General features: G+C 39.1%; 1 protein-coding gene across 1 annotated transcript; it reads left to right on the forward strand.

The window, feature by feature from the left end:
* Positions 1 to 13,371: 13,371 nt before the first annotated feature.
* On the forward strand, positions 13,372 to 18,663 carry adrb2a (adrenoceptor beta 2, surface a). Its single transcript, XM_005467988.4, has 2 exons — positions 13,372 to 13,552; positions 13,844 to 18,663. Exon 2 carries the CDS (start codon positions 13,844 to 13,846, stop codon positions 15,101 to 15,103), a length of 1,260 nt encoding a protein of 419 aa, XP_005468045.1. The 5' UTR covers positions 13,372 to 13,552; the 3' UTR covers positions 15,104 to 18,663.
* The last annotated feature ends 1,702 nt before the right edge of the window (positions 18,664 to 20,365 follow it).

Consider the following 20,365-nt stretch of genomic DNA (forward strand, 5'->3'; position numbering starts at 1 on the left):
TAACATGAATGTTTACTGTAAATACTGGTTATCTGTTTGCAACACTTTATAACAATAATCATTAAAAACGTGATCGTTTATTAAACTTCAGGCAGTATTTTTGGACTTTTAACAAACAGTAAAATAATTAATAATGCAAAATAATTGGTTAATTAATTTTGAAAGTACTGCTTTCATCTTGTGAAATACACAAACTATTCACAGTTAGTTTTTTGCATTTTTTTATTTATGATATAGTAATAGTGTATCATTTTCAAAATGAGGTAACACAGAACCACTTTAAGTGCACAGACGTTTCCCTGCTTTCTACTATGCTTGTAAGATTTATCTTCTCCTTTTGTCTTTTTCATCATGAACTGGGTCACAGGTGATATACAACTTTTACTGTCCTTGCCTTTGTCTTGACATTTTTACAGAAGTATCACAATTTCATCAGTTTTGCCCTTAATGTTGGCTGAAACCTCAGTGACAAAATGGTCTGACTGAATATTTTGACAGTGGTGGCCATCAGCTTGTATGCCACTTATAAAGCATCACTTTTAAAAGTCCTGCATCTACCACTGTGGTCCAGACTGTCTTTTTTGGGTCAGGCGACTGAAAAAATAAACTCACCAACTTTCTTTTATCTAAATCTGTGTATGTGTTGGAATCCGTGTGTCTGTTATCTTATTTGCAGCAATCTGCCAGACATTAAATGATGGCACGTGAAGATACAGATGTCTTATTTAAGACAGACAAGTAAGCTGACAAGGAAATTAAAAAGCAATGTAACCGGTAGCATAAATTTATCAGCAGTGCAGCTGCACTTTAAGTTAAAAAATGCAATGGACGAACTCTCTCTCTACTTCAACCTGTGATTTTGTACAACTGCAGGCCTGGTTTTGTGCCATACAGTCATTACAGTGATAATAGCTCCAAATTAGCTTCATCCTGCAAGCTTGCCCCATCCGTCTTTGGCCTAGATAACAGAGGTTCATCTTTGGGAAGAGCAGATAAGTTACATTTATATCAATTATATTACCATGCCAGAATAGATGAAGTGAGACCAGATTTACTGGCTGCTCTACAGTATCCCATGGGGCAATCTTACGAGCACAGAAATTAAGCCATCTGGGAAAAGCCAAAAACTGCAGTTCTTCAAGTGGCCACTTGAGATTGGATAATTTGCATGTTTGGAGCCTGGTACACAAGCAGGTTTTTGTTCTTTCTAGCTAAATCCCCCCTCCCGGCCTTAACCTAACTACAGGATGAGATACATGGATTCCAGTACAGGCAGCTGTAGCCGGCAGCTGTCTGGAAAGCTTCACCTCTGCACATCTGAGTCACCGAACTGGACCTTTTGTGCCTTTTGGAAAGGTTAATTGATTGATGTGGTGAATTGCACTAACAACATGTCCAAGAAGCCGGTGTTTAGTGAGTGATGTTCTGTTCTGCAGTTTTGTTTGTATATTATATAGTACTATTTAGCAGGTATCTGTAACTGAGCAGTGCGCCTATACAGTCTGCGGAGCTAATAATATCGCACTCCATCATCACTTCCAAATTTGGTTACTTCTGGCTGCAATCCAAGATGGGGATGGCAAACAAGCTAAAATTCAGGTTTTAAAATAGGACTTCACAAACCCTCTTTTAACATCTTCTATATGCAGTCTGTACAACATCCTCAAAGGCTTTTGGCCTACAATGTGTGCATGCTCATGCATATCAGCTGCTCAGGAACGTCTGATTCTTTCTCCTGGCTACACTGAGCGAAGAAGTAGCCTGTTTACCTTTATCAGAGCATCGAACATCTAATTTGCCATCGTAAAGCACAGCTAGCTCTGCAAAAACAATACCAAGATGGCATTCTCACTCAAATTTGCTGAATAAACAATGTAAGATGTTCAAACAGCAAAAGCAGATGTGTTGTGACAACAGCACTTTTTTTTCTTGCATCACATTACTTGAATGCATACAGCCTTTACCCACATGGATTATTCTGACCACACACAGAAAACCGAGACTGAATATGACCGGTCATCACGCTGCGTGGTAATTGTGTAATACAAATTGCCAAGTGAGCAAATGCTTATTTTTTGTCAGTGTTAGCCCTTGTTTGACTTTTCACCTAGAAAAAAAAAAAAAACTTCCTGGTGTAGTGATTGTGTTCAATTGCTAGCTTTGAGTAAAATTATGTCTCTTCATGCAAAAAAAACCAATTTATTCCAGAGAATTTGGTTTTAAGAAGAATTTTTGTATTTGATTGCCATGTAATTTTATGTTCTCAGTCACTAGTCTGAGGCATTCACCTGTGCATTATTGACAAAGGACTGTTATGTAATTCAATATTTTGGTTAGGGCAGATAGTCAAAAAAAAGAAAGGTCACAGAACGTGTGCTTGTGTTTTTTAAGAAGCAGATTCCATAAATAACCTGTGATGGGTTTTTTTCCCTTTTTGTTTATGATGGCGTCAAAAACTTTTGCCGCTTTGTAGTGTAAAGTGTGCAGTGACAGCAAAGTACGGTATCGGCAGCATATTTAGTAATCAGGAAATCCCCTTAAAGATGGCAGGAAACATTAGGACTGACCTTAATCTGTACCAGTGGAGTGAGCTTTAAATCTTTGAATGAAGAAAAAAAACAAAAACAAATCTAGTCCTGTTTTTTTCATTAATTTTATTTAATTGCCAGACAGGAGTGCAAACAGTCCCGTATTGGCGAACCTTTCATTAGTGACAGCTGATCAATCAGACCCCCTCAGATGCCTTATAGTAATATTCTTCTTGCTGAAAATTAAGTTTTTCAATTAACATTACTGAAAATGTCTGCAATACCAACAAGGAAAGAAATGCACACACTGTAGTGTCTTTGTGCAGACCCTGTGGGTACATCTGTTTATCAGTTTGTGCATGTGTGTGTGTTTCACCTCTCAAGAGGAAGGTGTAGCTTTCCCATCAACAATGTAACATGTGTGCATGACATCTCTGTGTGTTTTCTATTATGTCTTCCTATGCAAAATATATTTTAACACTGTCACCATCCAACAGTAAATACAAGAAGGAAGTAAATACTTTCCCATCATCTGGCTAGCCTCTGTTACTAAAGTCAAGCTCTAAACAAATTTTAATGAATAATTTTCTGCCCATTTGGATTTGTGGAGACTAAACTAAGAGCACATATCATAAAACAGCATAAATCTAATAAAGAAAGCAAAGCAGCAGAGAAGAGACAATGCCGTTTAAAAGCCAAACTCATAACAAAATTGTTCTCCTTATTGGGAGTCATTGTTATTCGGACCCCCATAGTCATTTTTATTGACTGCTGTTGGCATGCTGTCTTTTGATATACATATTTTGGCTTTCGGAGGTTGGAATGTGAAGATTAAGTTATCTATGAACTGTTTTAGTGCAACATCTTAAATCTGATTAGCAAATCGAATTTAGATTTGATGGATGTTCTTAAAATGAGCAGTTTCAGTATACATAGCACTGTGGCTAGTCCACAACAGCTGTGTTTGCATGTCCAAATCTCCCACTACTGCACCTGGATTTATCTGTTAACACAAGAAGCCTTCAACCAGGGTGCTGGAAGAGTTTGTGTGGAGTCTGTACGGTATGTTCTCCAGTTTTTTCAAGGCACTGAGCATTCCTCCCAGTACTGAAAAAAACGCAGGTTTAGGGTTAATTGGTTTGACCATGTAGTGCTTGGAGGTGTGAATGTGAGTTTGAGTGGTTGTCTATCTCTGGGATGTGTTCCAGCACCTCATGGCCCGCAGAGATAAGAGGGTATGGATGGAATGATGTTGAACGGGTTAAACAGATGTTTGCTTTTTCCTTAACAGATGAGATTTTATTACACCTTAAATATCTTTTATGGGCAATCTTTTCTTATCCTTTTCAGTGATTTCATTATTAGTAATGACAGACACGTTACTCTAAAGATGTTTTAATGCTATTACAGAGTTTCCCGTTCTTTTAATGTCATGTTTGTTATGAATATCAGGCTTCTTTTGACACATTTCTCTTTGAATGAAATAAGTGAGTTGCCTGGAGTGTGTGGCTATTGTGCAAAGTTATATAGGATACCGCTGTCAAGGCTGGCTGTGTGGCTGGCAGAGTGGGATGCAATGCAGGACTTGGAAACAACAGGGGTAAACTAAAAAGCTGTTTTGTTAAACAAAACCTAATTAAAGAATAAAGCAGGCCAAAAAAAAGGAGAAACCAAATCTGCATATTAACACGGATACTATACTGCCAGGGAGGATTAACCAAGAGGGAGAATGCAATGAAAACCAGAGGGAAACTTAGGACTAAGAGAGAGAGGAAACAGCTGGGCAAAGCAAGACACAGGTGAACAGAATCAAACTAACAAGGCAAGGGGAGGGGAGGCAAAACTGAAGACAACACACCAGATGCTGGAATATCAAAATAAAACAGGAAGTTTTACCAGTACTAAGACATATGAACTTGACAGAATTAAAGAAGACAAGAGTTAATACTACAGGTGACACTGAGGACAAGACGCAGAGACAAAAATAGGACATGAAAGGCAAATAACATAATCAAACAAGAAACCACGAACTACTAATATAGATAAGAAAGCTCAGAGGGGTTAGAAAAGTAGAATCTAAACAGAAGTCTATGGAGCTCAAAAAAACACATCTCATCTTTAAACAGAATGAAACTCAAATTCTATATAACAAAGCAAATCATCCCAAAACTCAACACACTGTTTCAATGATCCAGGGGCCGCGTAAATCACTAGGGAAAAAAAGACTTCAAAGGTTCCTCAAAAATACATAATGATCTTTATTTATTTTTGTTAATTTATCATTAAGTCAGGTATAACCTTCAATAGATATTCAATGGATAAAACAATACAAAATGGAAATGCAAAACGGTACAGGTACATTGTATTCATTCTGAAAAAGAACAGATTCCTTTTTTCATTTATTGTTTTATTTGTTTCTTGTTTCCAGAAAACAATATAAAGCACCTTGAGGCGACTGTTGTTGTGATTTGGCACTATATAAATAAAATTGAATTGAATTGAACAGAAAAGTAGAACACTGGAATAACTTAGTGTACTGTGAATGCATTCAAACATAGTGGCAAAACAAAGCACCATGAACTAAATGTTCCTTTCACAACGGAGGCACGCAAGGCAGACTTCAGATAGGTTTTAGGTCAGTAGGTTTTAGTATCTTGGTGACATTGTCCCACATGCAGCTCCAAGATTAACTCTGCATGGCTGATTCTGATAGCGAGCCCTGGTGATACACAGGCCTCGGATTCAGTATATCTTGCTGACAAAGAAGCAGCCCCCATCATTGTGACAAAGAGCTAACTTGATGTGTATGAAAATGTTTCTGCAGATCTCCTCTAGGCTCACACAGATTTTCATATTACCAGCCAAAAGCACAAATGCAGTCTAATGTTTCCTACCGCATGACACAGAAAGACAGCCACACACACACACACACACACACACACACAGAAGTGGCATCAGAAGATGATGGCGGGTCATGTGCAAAGGTGTTATGAAATCGCTCGACTTCAATTTAAATGTGGCTTTCTCAGTTGTCACTTTGCCTGGCATTGTTGTGGCCTGCTGGCATCCAGTTTTAATAATCTAAGGCTGTAAACAGTAGAGTGTCAGGGGGAGGGGCTGCTTGATGGTGGTATCTTAACTCATACCATACCTCATACGCTACCAAAAATACCAATACAGGCCTTAGCATGTGTGTGTTTGTGCGTGTGTGCGCCAGAGTCGGACAGATGGGTGGTACATTCTAACAGAGTGATAAATGAGTGATACATTATTGAGTTTGTGTTATGTGATTCCATTCAACAGTTTGTCGTTTACAGACTGCAAAGGAATGGAAAGCCTTTATCTTTATTAGTTTTTTCCCCAGGATATAAAGATAATATCAGTGTTGGTATGCTTTGTCCCCATCTCCCTTAGTCTTTCTTAGTATACACATCTTGTCAATATTCTCATAAATCGTGGCATACCAGGCTACAGCTATTTATATAAGTGGGAGATCTGCCAGATTTACAGTGAGAAACAAAACCAGAGGTATTTCAGTAGCCCACATCTCTTTCACACTTGGTATGGAAAGAGTTAAAAGTTGAATGTTTTCTACAATTAATCACTGTGAGAGAAGTTTGAAGGTGGTACAGAAAAGTTGCTTCCTTAAGTGGCAAAGAGAAAGAAATCTGCCTCCAGCCTGTTTATTCACACATTAATCATTGTGGACATTGGAAGAACAAAAGGACTGTGATTCCACGGGTCAGCCCTATTCCCACTAGTCTCAGTTAGCAAATTTGTACACTGTTGGAAATATAAAAGTTCTTACATTAGTAAAGCAAATGAACACAAACTGTTCTGAAACATTCCAAGAGGACAAGAAATGATTAGTCCATTATTTCATACAACAATATATTAGAAGAGCAGAAACTCTGCAAAACAACACAAAACACAGCTGAAGTTTAATACGACACAATCAAAGTAGAAAAACAATCTCAGAAAACACAACAGAAGTGTTTCTGGGGACACAGTAACGTGATGGAAATGCTGCAGAAGTGACAGAAACCAAAACATGCAAAGGCCTGCACTGAGACATGCTTAAAATACAGATTTGTTGGTGTTTTGAGGCAGAAAAAGATGCAAGGTGATGTGTGTTCTAATCACATGATCCATACACCACTGTGGATACATGTCTGCTATCAGCCTTTTACTGTTAGCTTGTCACTTCCTCATCACGTTATGGTCTCCCAAACAACACTTGTGTTTTATTATTATTCTATTTTGTTTTTTATTTTCTTTAGATGTTCAACTTCCGTTGTGTTTTGTGTGCTTTGTTCTGTGAGATTTTTCTGTTTGCAGGTTTTTTTCTTAAAGTGGAGTGCATTTGACCTCTCTGGGCCACCATAATAATAATATTACTGGAAACCACATGATTGGACCTCAGATGCCTCTAATCCATATCTGTCAAAATAATTGGGAAAAAATGCCACTGTTCAATTATTTATCTTTCTATTAAGTTTCATGACTAAAATGGCACCATGATCTTAGAATATATATAAATATATATATATATCTATATATATTATTAAACTAGCTGAAAACTGATTATCTTTATGAATAAATAAATAAATATAGATTTTAAAAAAAATATGTATTCATATTACATATTTACTAGTTAAAGGTAGAATCACTCGTGCTTTCTAAGGAAAGTTGGATTAAAGTTCCCAATCCCATTCTTCCCAAAGTTTTAAGTAAAGGTAATAATTTGGCTTAACCTTAAATACCTAATTTATACTATTAATCCTGTTGTAAGTCTTGCTGCAGACTGCCTTTTTTCTAACAGCATGTTTCAGTAAACCGATAGGTCACTAGGTCATCACCAGTGTTGGGTAAGTTACTTTAAATTAGTAACTTAGTTACATTACTAGTTACTTCTCTAAAAAAGTAACTCAGTTACTTCAAGTTACTCGTTACTTTCAAAGTAACTAGTTACTAGGGAAAGTAACTTTGGTTTTACTCAGAATTCTCTTGTTAATGTGTTGCTTCCGTAACTGGATACCAGCAAGATTGCCAGTCTTCTAGCTTGCTTACTTGCCACAAGTGCACTGTGCCACCTACCAATAGAAAGGAAAAAATAATGTGCACATTTCCACGAGAGAAATTCCACGCCTGGACCGTCGTTGACCGCCGCCATGATTCTAGCCTGCTTTTTACATCCAACACAAAAACTGCAGTCGTGGTGCTTTTGATTGTACTCAGAACTTGGAAATTCTGCCTTCTGAATAGGAAGATGTAGGTAACACCAGACTGCAGATGAGCTGCATACAGAGCTGGACTGGGACAAAAAAATCATCCCGGGCATTTTGACTAGAGACCGGCCCACCATTATAGGAAAAATCATAAAGCCTTTGAATGAAAACAAACACTGTTGTGACAGTGATGTACACTGTTCTGATGGTATATATGTATCAATCTATCAATTGTTTGTTGTAAGACTCAGATAATTTTTTTTTTTTTTAAAGCAAGACATTTTAAATGAGAATAAGAAAGAAAAGTATTTCTTTGTGCCCCCCTTTCCCTGTTAATGCCCTACCTGGCCCCCTGGCAACACTTTGCTAGACCCGCCCCTGCACAGTTACCAGCTGTCAGCTACATAGAAAAGGATCCTGGTGTTATTTGTCTCTCAGAAACAGTTCATAACTTCCCTTCAACTCATTCATGTCACCTAAAAGGTAAACCTGTTTCTCCATCACCTGTTCAGCTCTGATGATTCAGTAAGGACATCTCCTGGTTTCATCTGCATGTTTCCCTCTCACCAGATAACCAAACCGATATCATGACCAGCAGCTTTACAGCTGTGGCTCCAGCAAACATCAGCTGATACTAGAAATTAATATTAAATACATTCTAACAACAGCTGATCAAGCTTAAACGTGATGCTGTTGTTTAACGCGACATCCGCTGGTTTCCTCTTTCTGGCACAAAGTGGGCGATAAACAAACAAGAGAGAAAAGCCGATCAGCTGATCATTGATCAGTTTCGTGATTGAAGTAGAAACAGGAGAGGAGAGAATGAGAGAAGAAGAGGCAGCTGTGCAGCTTCAGCTTTGTGTCTTTTTCATTGTAGCTGAAGTCCGGGACAAACTGTGTTCCTTTTCACCTCAGTACGAAACGCGTAATATTTTCTCTGAATACCAGACGATTCTGTTTTTTACGGGACGGTTGGCAACTCTAATAATTAACCATATGAACAAAATAAAGTTCAACATCAGTAACATAGCACCCACCCAGCTGTATAGAAACTCCGTCATGCTAGCTAGCACGCAGTACGAAAATGTCAGCATACCGAAAATAAACTCCACCTAAACTTGGTTTATATCTGACTCAGACAGACTGCAGGTCATAACTTCTTACCGGAAGTTCAGTTCACCTGACACGCGGACCGGCGGCCGCTTCGGGTCTCTCCTCTTGCCTCCCTTTTCCTTCATCCACCTGCTGGCTTCCACCACTTGCTAATGTTATTGAATCTGTGGAAGCTCCGCGATATCCACCACACGAAGTAACGAATAACGAGCCTATCTAAATCCCAGTAACGAGTAACGCGTTCCTGGTTTTGGCATAATAACTAGTTACCGTGCTCGTTACCACAATAATAACGTAGTTACTGTAACGCGTTACTTAATAACGCGTTAGTCCCAACACTGGTCATCACAGTATTTGGCCTTTAACCTCCTCAAACAAGAGTCTAATTCGCCCTTCTCTTTGTATGTTTGCAATCAATGAGGCAGAGAAAAAAGTGACTCCCGTGAGACTGGCAATTCCTCTGCCAGGTGAAGAAAGACTTCCCGTCTCTAGTTTACCTTACCCTTAGATATTAGCATTAGAATTCAAGTACAAAAATTCTGTACACACAGTAAAATGTGACACTGTAACAGGTGTTGGGAGGGGGGGGCTGAGTAATTTGTTGGGCCATCAGGTCAGCATCACAACTTCAATAAAGAGAAGTAGGAATTGTACAGGAGATGGTAAAGAGATAAGACACTTTTAATGTGACAGTGTTTGACTAAATAGAGCAGTGCACAACATCTAAGTGCAGACAGGACCCAAATGTGAACCGGTTCTGCCTGGGAGTGACAGGATACAGGAAAACAGATGTCACAGACTGAGGAAACCAGTTGTGATTAATCCAACACTGGAACAAGCTTTCCAAAACAGAACACAGAACAGAAATTTCATTTACAATTAGTGTAGGTTATTGTACTGCATATTTAAACTAAATCAATGTGAAGTTTAATATGTACTGTGTTTCACTTAGTTGTCCACATAGGCCTACAATTACAAACGAGCTCAAGGCCTAAATCCAGCATTCTCAGACAACGCTAAAGCTGATCATCCAATAAAAAGCTTTCTTGATATTATTTAAAAATCTTTTTTCTGCATTAAAAGCAAAACAGAAAAGCTCCTCAAAGTAATACATGAAGGAGAAAAAAGCATTTGATGCCTATGCTGTACATTATAACTTACAATCTAACTGTTGGAAGGTGCTGATAATATACTGACGTATCTTTAGAGGCTAAGCATGGTGGGTTTGTCATGCATGTTGTGCAAGAGATAAGACTATGGGGGTTACTAAAATCAAATGAGTAAAATGAGCTGGGGGTATTTCATGGCACTATTTTTACCTGCTGATCCAGTGGGAAAGCCCAAGGAGTGGACTTTTGATTTCAGAGCAATGCATGTTTACATTTTTCCTCTTTTTGGGGCGCATGTGGAAGTTTAATCCTCACAGTAGTAAAAGGAAATAGATTAAAAGGTCATTAAAACATCTAAATGAATTTTGGGAATATGACTACTGGTTTTCATGGAAATCTGCCAAGAGAAGTTGTCATATAAGCAACATATGTAACGAGACAAAAGGTCACCAAATCAATTTAAGTCTTCCTATGAATGCCTATGGAACATTTTCGAGTAATTCACCCAGTAGCTAGTTACTGACATTTTGCCTGGAACGTTTACTGTGAGCAACAAAGTTCAAATTAGTCAGAAGGCACCATGGTTACAAGCAGTATGCAGCATGTCTCTGACCCGTTTTTGTTTAAAAAGTGGGACATAGAAAATCATATTTGTATAAATAAGTACTGAGATGTCTGTGTAAATGCTGAAAATTGGATTTGCGCATATGGATTGAGTGGTTGGATTTGCTCTTGCGTCATCAGTCATATAGGCATTTGTCAAAGCTCCCTTGGAAGTGCACAGAGGAAGTACAGTGCCTTTGGCGTCTGCATTCTTTGAAGATCAGAGCTCTGGAAACTATCATCACTTCCCTTTGTAAGCTTAGCGTGGACCTGTACACACTTGAAAGCACCCACAGATAACTGAGACACACTTACCTCGACCTGGGATTTGAAATGTTGGACCAGTTGCTCAAAAATGACAAAAGCACAAGCTGTAGCTCATTTTCACTGCTGTGATGCTGATAATAGAGCAGCCTAATTTTCATCAAAATGTACAGTCATCTGAACCTGGTTAACAGTGTGTTCCACACATAACTCCATTCCACAGTACTGTCACTAAAATCACTTCACTCATCACTGATCTCCCGTTGGTTAGGCTTGAGAATGCCATTGGCAAAGCTCATATGTGATGTGGTATTTAAGCCGTTTTACCTTGTCTACCGTTACTACTTCCTCTCGGTCTCATGAGTACAAGCAGGCTGTCAGTTATCACACTTCATTTACTCTAATGCTTTCTGTGTCGATCACCATCATCAGGATTCGCAGCATCAGCAAGCTGAAGCAGAAGCAGCAGAAGCCATTTGGAAAGCACTCGGACTGGACGTTGCCAGTCTTGACCAAAATTCAGTCACTATCTAAAACATTAGTGCTATCACGTGCTATTGCAGTCTACACTCGAGTTTGCAATTTGTCACTATTGGTGAAAACTGATTCTACCGTTAAATCATCTTTAATAAATCTTTGTTAGCTATTTTACTTATCTGCCACAAAATGTAAACGAGAAGTCCACTGTTGAGCAGGGTCATGTCAGGGCACGTGTTTCTAAGCAGTTTTTGCAGTGTGGCGTGGCACGCTGTCAGGCTAGTGGTCACTGATTTTGACAAGTGGTATTGTAATGTAGTGGTAACCTTTGGTAGCACGCGTCAAATTAACATAAATGCCAGGCCCTAGCACAACATTGCATTTTAATGATCAGTGTCATTCACTTCGACTGTCAGGTGCTTCAGTGTGGAGACTAACCGGTGTAGGCTGAAGACACAATTCCATTCGTATGGCTCAACCACTTGAAAACTACCGCTTTGTTTGTTTGTACATCTGTTACACCTGCTAGCACACTTTTCAGAGTCTTCCTATGTTAGCTGAAACAAGCAAGTGAAGTCTGTGTTTACAGTGTAATCACTCTTATCGTGTTTGCTGCTTTTACTACTTTCCCTGCCTCAGGCTTTCCATGTATATACATGAAAGGGCAGGAGGTGTGTTTCCCTCTATGTTAGGCTTTTCAAGTATCCATGTAGAATGACGGGGACGTCCAACAAAACAACCAAATGCAAATTGTTGTAGATGAAAAACAGACTAACCTGTATTAGTATATTCGAGTGTCTTTTACATAGACACTACAATGTATAAGTATGAAGTTATTGTTAAGATGCCTAAACAATGAAAATGTTATTTATCTAGCTCTGAAGATTTCACTGTTTGCCTTTTAACTTGTGTAATATAATGTAAATGTACAAAAACATGGGAACAAATTGCATCTTGTGGCTGCTAATTAACTTAAACGTGGGATCAACTTGATCAGAACATTGGAATGTTTATTTAAATAAGAAATAAAGTTGCTGTTCATAAAAAACAAACACATAAACAAATATAAAATAATTTCCATGCTCAAAGATTTAAAAAAAAAAAGCTATACATACTGAAAGTAATTGTGGTAAAACATCCTACTTAGTTGTTGCACAACCAGGTCACAAACCCAAACAAACGTACTGTGGTTTAGGTGCTCTGTAGCTTTCTTATCAGCCACGGTTTGGCTGAAACACAGATAACAAAGTTCTCTGCATCAAAATTTAAATAGTATTTAAGATACATATATTAAAAAAAACAAAACAAACAAACATCCCAGTTTTTTTATGATTTGCACAGAGCTACTTTTAATATATAAATGCAAATTTGTCCTGAATCCTGAAAACATTTTTGTATCTTGATAAGGTATAGCGTGACAGCTTGTCCCTGTCAAACTGGCCACACTAGTGGTGCAGTCCTAGACTAAAATTATGAGGGACTCTTCCCTAGTTTGACTTTTAGACATCTGTACTTGTAGCATTATGTAAATCTAAGTGTTTTCATTCTGTGGTTACAAAAACTAAACGGGCTGTAATATACATTTAAGTATGCGGGCAGTATTTAAGTTCAACAAGTAAAATAGGTCAGAAAAAAATATACATAGTTTTAAAACATTACTTTGACATTAAAACATAAAAAGGTAAAGCAGAAAGCTGAGCCTGTTTTCAATATGAAATATGAGCAATGAGTAAGATCTGTAAAGCAGCTATTACACATTACCCCCCCCCCTCCAAGTAGTTTTGCAGTGCCTAACTTTAAGTAGAGTCTAATTTTAAGCACAGTGTAGACCTTCTAAAACTAATTTCACACTATAAAAAAAAAGATCAATCTAAGGAGTCCTTTACTTTGTTTGCAGTTTTTGTCTCATGCAGCCCTGCAAACACCACTGTAGGGACAGCGTGTTCAAACTCTTGAGAGCTCTCTGCACCCTCCGCAGGCTGGCTGTCTGATTGGCTCAGCACTGACCATGATGTCATCACTGCATGCTATAAGGGCTCTGACAAATAGCCTGGGAGACACATTAGAAGAAACACTGCTCAGCTGAGGGACTGAGTGAGTGAGACACGCGTAGATCAAGTAAAGCAGAAAGTAGCTGGGACATGTGATACTCACTGCTTTGTGGGAACTACCTAAACAGTGACATTTTACTTTGTATGGGAGCCAGGAAACACGACTGCTACCTGTGGAGGTTTGTACTTCTGCTTTTGTCTGGCTTGTTTAGCATGTTTTAAAGCTTGCTTGAAACTAACTGGATATACTGAGTTTATGTATGTGGGTTTTGTGCGGTAAGCTTTGGTCTCCTTTTTCTTTTTTGTTAGTGCTAGATTTAAGTGCATGCATTTTTTTTCATTTTCTTTTGTTGTAATTAGGCAGAATTAAAAAAAAAACGTAATTTGTAAAATTCACTCCTTTTGTTTGTGTGTGTGTGTGTGTGTGTGTGTGTGTGTGTGTGTGTTTTGTTCATATGTGTTCTCTTCAGATGGGAAGTACAACCAACTCAGAGTACACCAATATGACTGCAATGAACTCGTCATCGAATTCAACTGGGACTGATGAAGGTTTCAGTGCCCCTGTAATGATCCTGCTGGGCATGGTCATGTCCTTATTAGTTTTGACTATTGTCTTTGGCAACATCCTGGTCATAACGGCAATTGCCCGCTTTCAGCGTCTCCAGAATGTCACCAACTGTTTCATCACATCGCTTGCCTGTGCCGACCTGGTCATGGGTCTGATTGTGATTCCTTTCGGTGCCTGTAAAATTATCTCTAATAATACGTGGTACTTTGGTAATTTCTGGTGTGACTTCTGGACTGCCACTGATGTGCTCTGCGTGACTGCAAGCATTGAGACCCTCTGTGTCATCGCCATAGACCGTTATTTGGCCATTACTTCTCCCTTCCGCTACCAGTCAATGTTGACCAAGTGCAGAGCTCGCTTTGTGGTGGTGCTGGTCTGGGTGATTGCTGCACTGATATCTTACCTGCCCATCCACATGATGTGGTGGACTGCTGATAATAAGGAAGCTGAAAAGTGTATAAACCAAACTGATTGCTGCGAATTCCACACCAACCAGGCTTATGCCATCACTTCCTCTATCATCTCCTTCTACATCCCTTTGGTCATCATGATTTTTGTCTACAGTCGAGTTTTCCAGGAGGCGAGGCACCAACTAAAAAAGATTGACAAAAGCGTTGGACGTTTTCATAACAGCGACATCAGCAACACTAATTCTCTGGAGGCCAATAATGGGCGTGGCCTTAAAAAGGCGAAGTTTTGCCTTCGGGAACACAAAGCTCTGAAGACTCTGGGCATCATCATGGGGACCTTTACTCTGTGCTGGCTGCCCTTCTTCGTGCTAAACGTGGTGGAGGCTATATGGGCTGTGAACAGCCCGACCACCTTTATGGTACTTAACTGGATAGGTTACGCAAACTCTGCCTTCAACCCACTTATTTACTGTCGGAGCCCTGAATTCTGGTATGCATTCAAGGAAATCCTGTGCATGAAGAGGAACCGCCTCAGCAACCCTGGACCTGTGAATGGATACATCTATAGCAGGCACAGCTGGCAGAGTGAGCAGCAGGGGAGGAGTAAAGGTAACTCAGAAGAGAGTGACCCCACTGAAGGGTTTCTGGGGAAAGGAGCAGGGGTCTGCAGTGTTGTGGACAGAGCAGTGGACCCCAACGGGAATTGCAGCAAAGACATAATGACTGTAACGAGTATAACGACTGTCCTATAAACTTGAAGCACTGAGACTTCTGTCAACAAGGAAATCCAGATATGTTTACATTGCTATTGTAAACTTTTTTTTTAAATGGCTGATGAAGGTAAGGCCAGTCAAAAATGACTGACAGAGTCTCTGGAGACTTTAAAGAAACAATAACTCAGCTGTTCAGCTGAGTAAAGTGTCACTTTTCCTCTTCAAACACAGTGACACAAAACTGTAGGTCTCTCACATTTCCCTTTTGTGTGTGTTTCTTGCATTTTTTTTTTTTTTGAATTTTCACATCTACCTCATCATACCTTTTCAATATTTGCATCTTAGCTGACCATCTGTCACATTAAGTCACTCTCCGCAGGAGTTAAAGTAGGGCAGCATCTCAGCAGTTTATTTACTCTACTAAATGGCCTGTGGATTGTATGACTGCTAATTGTCTGGCTTCAACTGAATTTGTAGCCATGTTGTTTATCTTTGAGCTGGAGAAAGATCCCACAGTTTTTATTAGCATAAAATGTTTCAGAATTTCAAAGGAGAAGCGGTCGGAGGTTGTAAATTTCATCCGAACGTGCCAATTTGGCACAAAGAGCAAAGTAATCAGAGAACGATTGAAGGTGAAGGGTTAAACGTAATACCTCTTCGATGCTTTGCTTCAAGAAACACATTCCAAATTGACCGAGACTATAATCTGGCATCCTTTACTTTGCTCTTTTTTTCTTTAACGATTGTCCAAATCTGAAAAATGATCCAAAGCAGGTGTGGCAAAACCCGTCTCAGTCGCTCTGTTTCACTCCTCAGCAATGTTACGAGGCCCTGTTCCCTTCTATAGTGTATTACAGTCTCTTGCATTTGAGTTTCCATTGCGGGCGGATAGCACTAGAGATATGAAGCTTCACAGTAATCTATGAGTTACTGATGAAACCTAGGTCAAAGTGAGGGTGGTCAAAACTTGCAAGCATGTATATGCTGTCTAAGCCAGATTCCGCTGTCAGGTCAAAAGATATATGTAATCTTTCGGTGCAAAGTGGATGCCATTACAGATAATGCGGTTAATCCTGAGTGTTGACCTTTGAAGCTTGCAGCTGTTATTAACATAAATTCAAAAGTGCACATTTTAAAGTTTGCTATTGCACAGTCAGAACCCATCACTTCTTGCATTCTGTTAAGTGGCCGACTTATGTGCTACATGTGACTCAGTACATTATGGCCATTACGTAAGTGTAAGAAAAACTATTCATCTTTCCTTTTCCTTCTATGCAACAGTTACAGTAGCGCCCTTTGTTGCACAAGCCCTATTTATTTATTAAAATCTGTGGTTGCTCTGTTTCAGCATGTACACTGTTTACTGAAACCAGAGAAGCCATTTCCTTAGTCATGGCACAAGGGTACAAACCACACGTAATAATAAACAGTGTGTCAAAATAGCCAAGCGATAACAAAGTTCCACACCCAAGATGTGGCGGTGGTGAATATTCAGGGTAATAAAGATAGATGAGAGGAAGAAAAAGAAAACAGCCCTGAGTAGCGCACCACTGTCACGGCTCTCTCACAGGTGCCTCCGCCGTTGTAAAATCAGTTGCAAATCAGAAAACCTTTGGATAAGACACTCAGGAGTCCATAGAACAGTGCCTTAGCTGTTCCACTTTCTGACATTAATTCTCTAATAAACAATGCAGGTTAGAATAAAATCCGAAGGGGCAATTTAACATGAGATCAGATACTCATGGGAACAGAATTTTTTTTTTTGTGACTTACAGTAAACGGTGTGCAAGATCATTAGTCTTAAGAGAAGTAATGAAGGTGTGCCTACAGACAGAACCCCTTTCCCCAGTCAGTTTGGCAGTCTCTAGTATGTCTTGATCAGCATGCTAAATGTGGCAGAAGGGGGACCAGGGATTCTCTGCAAGTCTAAATCGGTGTTAGTGACCTGTGTTAAAGTGCATGTAGCATTGCCGGTGCAGGTCTGCTGATGCTGTAAAAACTGTGAACTTTGTTCTCTCAGAGGAATCTCCATGTACTGTATTGCTATGTCCGATCAGCGGTGCTGCTGCTGCAGACCTTAGGAATAGACGTAAATATGGTATCCTCATACGTCACTGTTTGCCATGTGAAAAAACAAGCTTTCCAGGATGTCGAGCTCATTATCTGTTTTTCTTTTTAACAGATTTACAGCAAAGTAAATGCAGGGGTTGGGTGTCATAAGACATGTTGGTCTGCATTTTCCCAACATTTTCACTGTACAGTCTACGCAAAGCACAAAACGGTCAAAGCCTCTAGACCATTTTCTATGTTGCTTTTATTAAGATGTAAATAGCTGAGTCTCTGCTGGTTTAAAAGGTCTGCAGCTTAAACACGTGTAATTTTAGGAGTAATGCACCAATGATCTCTTGCATGCCAGCTTCACATTTGTAGTGAGGTGTTTGTGGACTTCTGTGCCATTTCCTTTAAAATTGATCAGTTTGAGCCCAAGTGCTGTAGATTGTGAACTATATATCCACACTGCTCTCTCCTGGCAGTGGACTCTCCTTGCACCTCAGCTGTCTCAGAGTTACTCATGGTTACTGTTTCATCAATAAGGCTGTATAATAAGGGATGCAATGCATGGCTTCACCTCCCGTTGTTGCTGGAGGACACCACACTGTTATGTGCAATGAGTCCTGAATGAATAGCTGACAGTATAACATTCCAAGCAAAGCACAGCTGATGGTTTCTAACCACATACCTTGCCTACGGATGCTTGCAGTCCACATTTAGTTCTCCCACCAGTGTCTCGCAGCAGATAAGCGATTTTAGTGTGGGTACACACAGAAAGAAATATATTTTTAAAACAGATTCAGGGTTACAGAGAAGTCTTAGAGGTTATGTTACAAAGTGACATGCACATTTCACACATATATTTTTTTGTACGGCAATCAATATCTTGGAGTACCAGGTTAAATATGATACAAGTCTCGGTGGGGTAAAACCAGTGCTTTTCTAACAGAACCACAGTTGTTCAGATTGAATAAAAGTCAGTTTTGCCCATGAGAAGAACTTAGTCATGATTTTAATTAAACTATTCACCATCCTAAAAGCAGCACTGTATAGGACTTTCATTTACTTTCAGGAAGTATTTGTAGAGATTTCGAATAACCAAATAGACATTGGAGTTCATGAACTTTAAACAGTTTTGCCTTTTCAATTGTACCATAATATTTCCGTGGAAGTTCTTCTTCCTGTTTGCAGCTCAAAATAAAGACTGTAGCATCTCAGCACAGATGCTGTTCAGTGTGAAGCATTCAGAGAAATTGACATGTGTAAATGTGAATTTTTACAAATGTTAAATATTGCTTAAGCCGTCATATAAAAAAGTATGTGAAATACTTCTTTTTTTTTCCTCTCGTGGCCGGGGTGAATAAGCTGTCACTCAGCTTACTAAATGTTTACTAAATGTTTGCAAGCTAACTTCGCACAAGTTCTTGTCACTGTTTGTTAAGGTATCGGAGGCTGTTACAATATGTGGTGTCTTGTGATATTTATTACAAAAATATGTATATATGTGATGTAACATTTGTATGGAAATAAATTATTTACATGTTGCACACAATGTCCTCATGTGCGTTTCCTTTATACACATTAAAGTGCACACGTAAAGGATACGTCAGGCACGAAGGCTTAACTGCAGTTAAGTCTATTTTAGTATGGGAAAACTATCAAAATGTGATCTGGAATGATGGACAGGAAGGACATCGGGATACAATTAAAATCTTTCCATTTTCCTTTTTAAACAGCATGTCTGCCTAGTGCTCCAAGTAATCATACATTATACAGAGCACCTAATTCTATTCCAGAAATCCAAGGGAGGAGGATAGAAGAAATATATAGAGCCATAAAAATGTCTCAATATTTGGCACTAAGCTGGAGTGGAGAGCATTTTTCATGTTTCTTTCAAGAATAAAATATGTTCATTTGCAGAATGAAGATTAAAAACCTTAAGAGTAGTCATCATAGTTAGGAATGCAGTTTCATAGAAAAGGATTTTGCTCTGGAGATGTGATTGCGCCTTTCATGCTGAGTAGAGAACACTGGGCACTGGTTTACTATTTTAAATAAGATATGAACAGTTTTTTACATCATGCAAAACATTAAAATGAGCCACTTTCAGTAATATCACATACTGCAGTTTCTATAGGTATACTAAGAACGATGAAAAAATGGTGACTAGCTTTGAAGCTTGATAAAATTTCTGCACACTTTAAGGAATATTAATTTTCAGGGTTAGAGGTTAAACTCTCCACACAGACAGAACATCTACATGTGGCCTTTTCTGCTCTGTGGAGGGTCCTGGACGAATGCCATATCAGAATCCGGGCTAACCCAGCAGATGCTTCTTATTTCAGGGTTTTAGACGTCTACTGAAATTGAGTCACTAGGATGCACGCATACATGAGTCTGCAAGATTAATATTGTGCCAACTTATGTGCCAAGCCCCTCAAATAAGTCCTTCCATGGTAATAGCCGCAATCAAGCTTTACAGACTTTGATCCTTAAGAGCTAGATAAGAACGCCGTTTTCCCATAGAGACCCACCGTGTTGAGTCAGAGAAAAAAGAAAGTAGCATGGAGGGAAAACTCTGGAAAGAAGGAGTCTGTTTTGGGACAGGAAGAATATTTTCTCAGATATGTTAATCGTGTCAGGGATATACTGCATACAGGGTGTGACTATGTGAAAACATTGTCTTTGATAGATCGATATGTCCCCTGGCACCCTGGTGACTACAGTGACCGAGGCACCGCTATGTCTGCAGTTCCCTTTCTCCCAAGAGACCTGCTAGCGTGTGTGTCTGTGTGAGTGTGTTCGTCTGTGTGTATTTGAGAGTGCGTGGATGTTTGGGGACTCATAGGCACATCTCAAATTAAAGTTTGCCCCCCTCTGAAAAACTAGATCCACCTGACCTAAGGTTAAAAAAGCAAAAGTGACCTTGAAAGATGTGTTTCACTCTGTTTAAAGGCCAAAGTAAATATAATAAAACACATCTTTTCAAAAATATTTTATGTTTGGTAATTCTGTCATTACCAAAAATTATCTATGTTTATCCCATAAATGTTTTTCTTCATAACCATGTCAAATTAATTTTTTTGTTTTGATCTCCAGTGAGCAACAAAATGATCAGTGTATCATTTCTATATCGCTACATTACAAGATATAAAAACCTCTGTTCTTGCAGACTTAACATAGCACCAGCAATGGACATAGCATTTTTAGTAAGAGCTTGCGGCTGCGCTCATGAGTTCAGACCAATCA

The sequence above is a fragment of the Oreochromis niloticus genome, linkage group LG2 (genome assembly GCF_001858045.2).
Source record: "Oreochromis niloticus isolate F11D_XX linkage group LG2, O_niloticus_UMD_NMBU, whole genome shotgun sequence".
Classification (NCBI taxonomy): domain Eukaryota; kingdom Metazoa; phylum Chordata; class Actinopteri; order Cichliformes; family Cichlidae; genus Oreochromis; species Oreochromis niloticus.

Coding starts and splice junctions, on each gene's coding strand:
- adrb2a (XM_005467988.4), top strand. CDS start 13,844: ATGGGAAGTACAACCAACTCAGAGTACACCAATATGACTGCAATGAAC.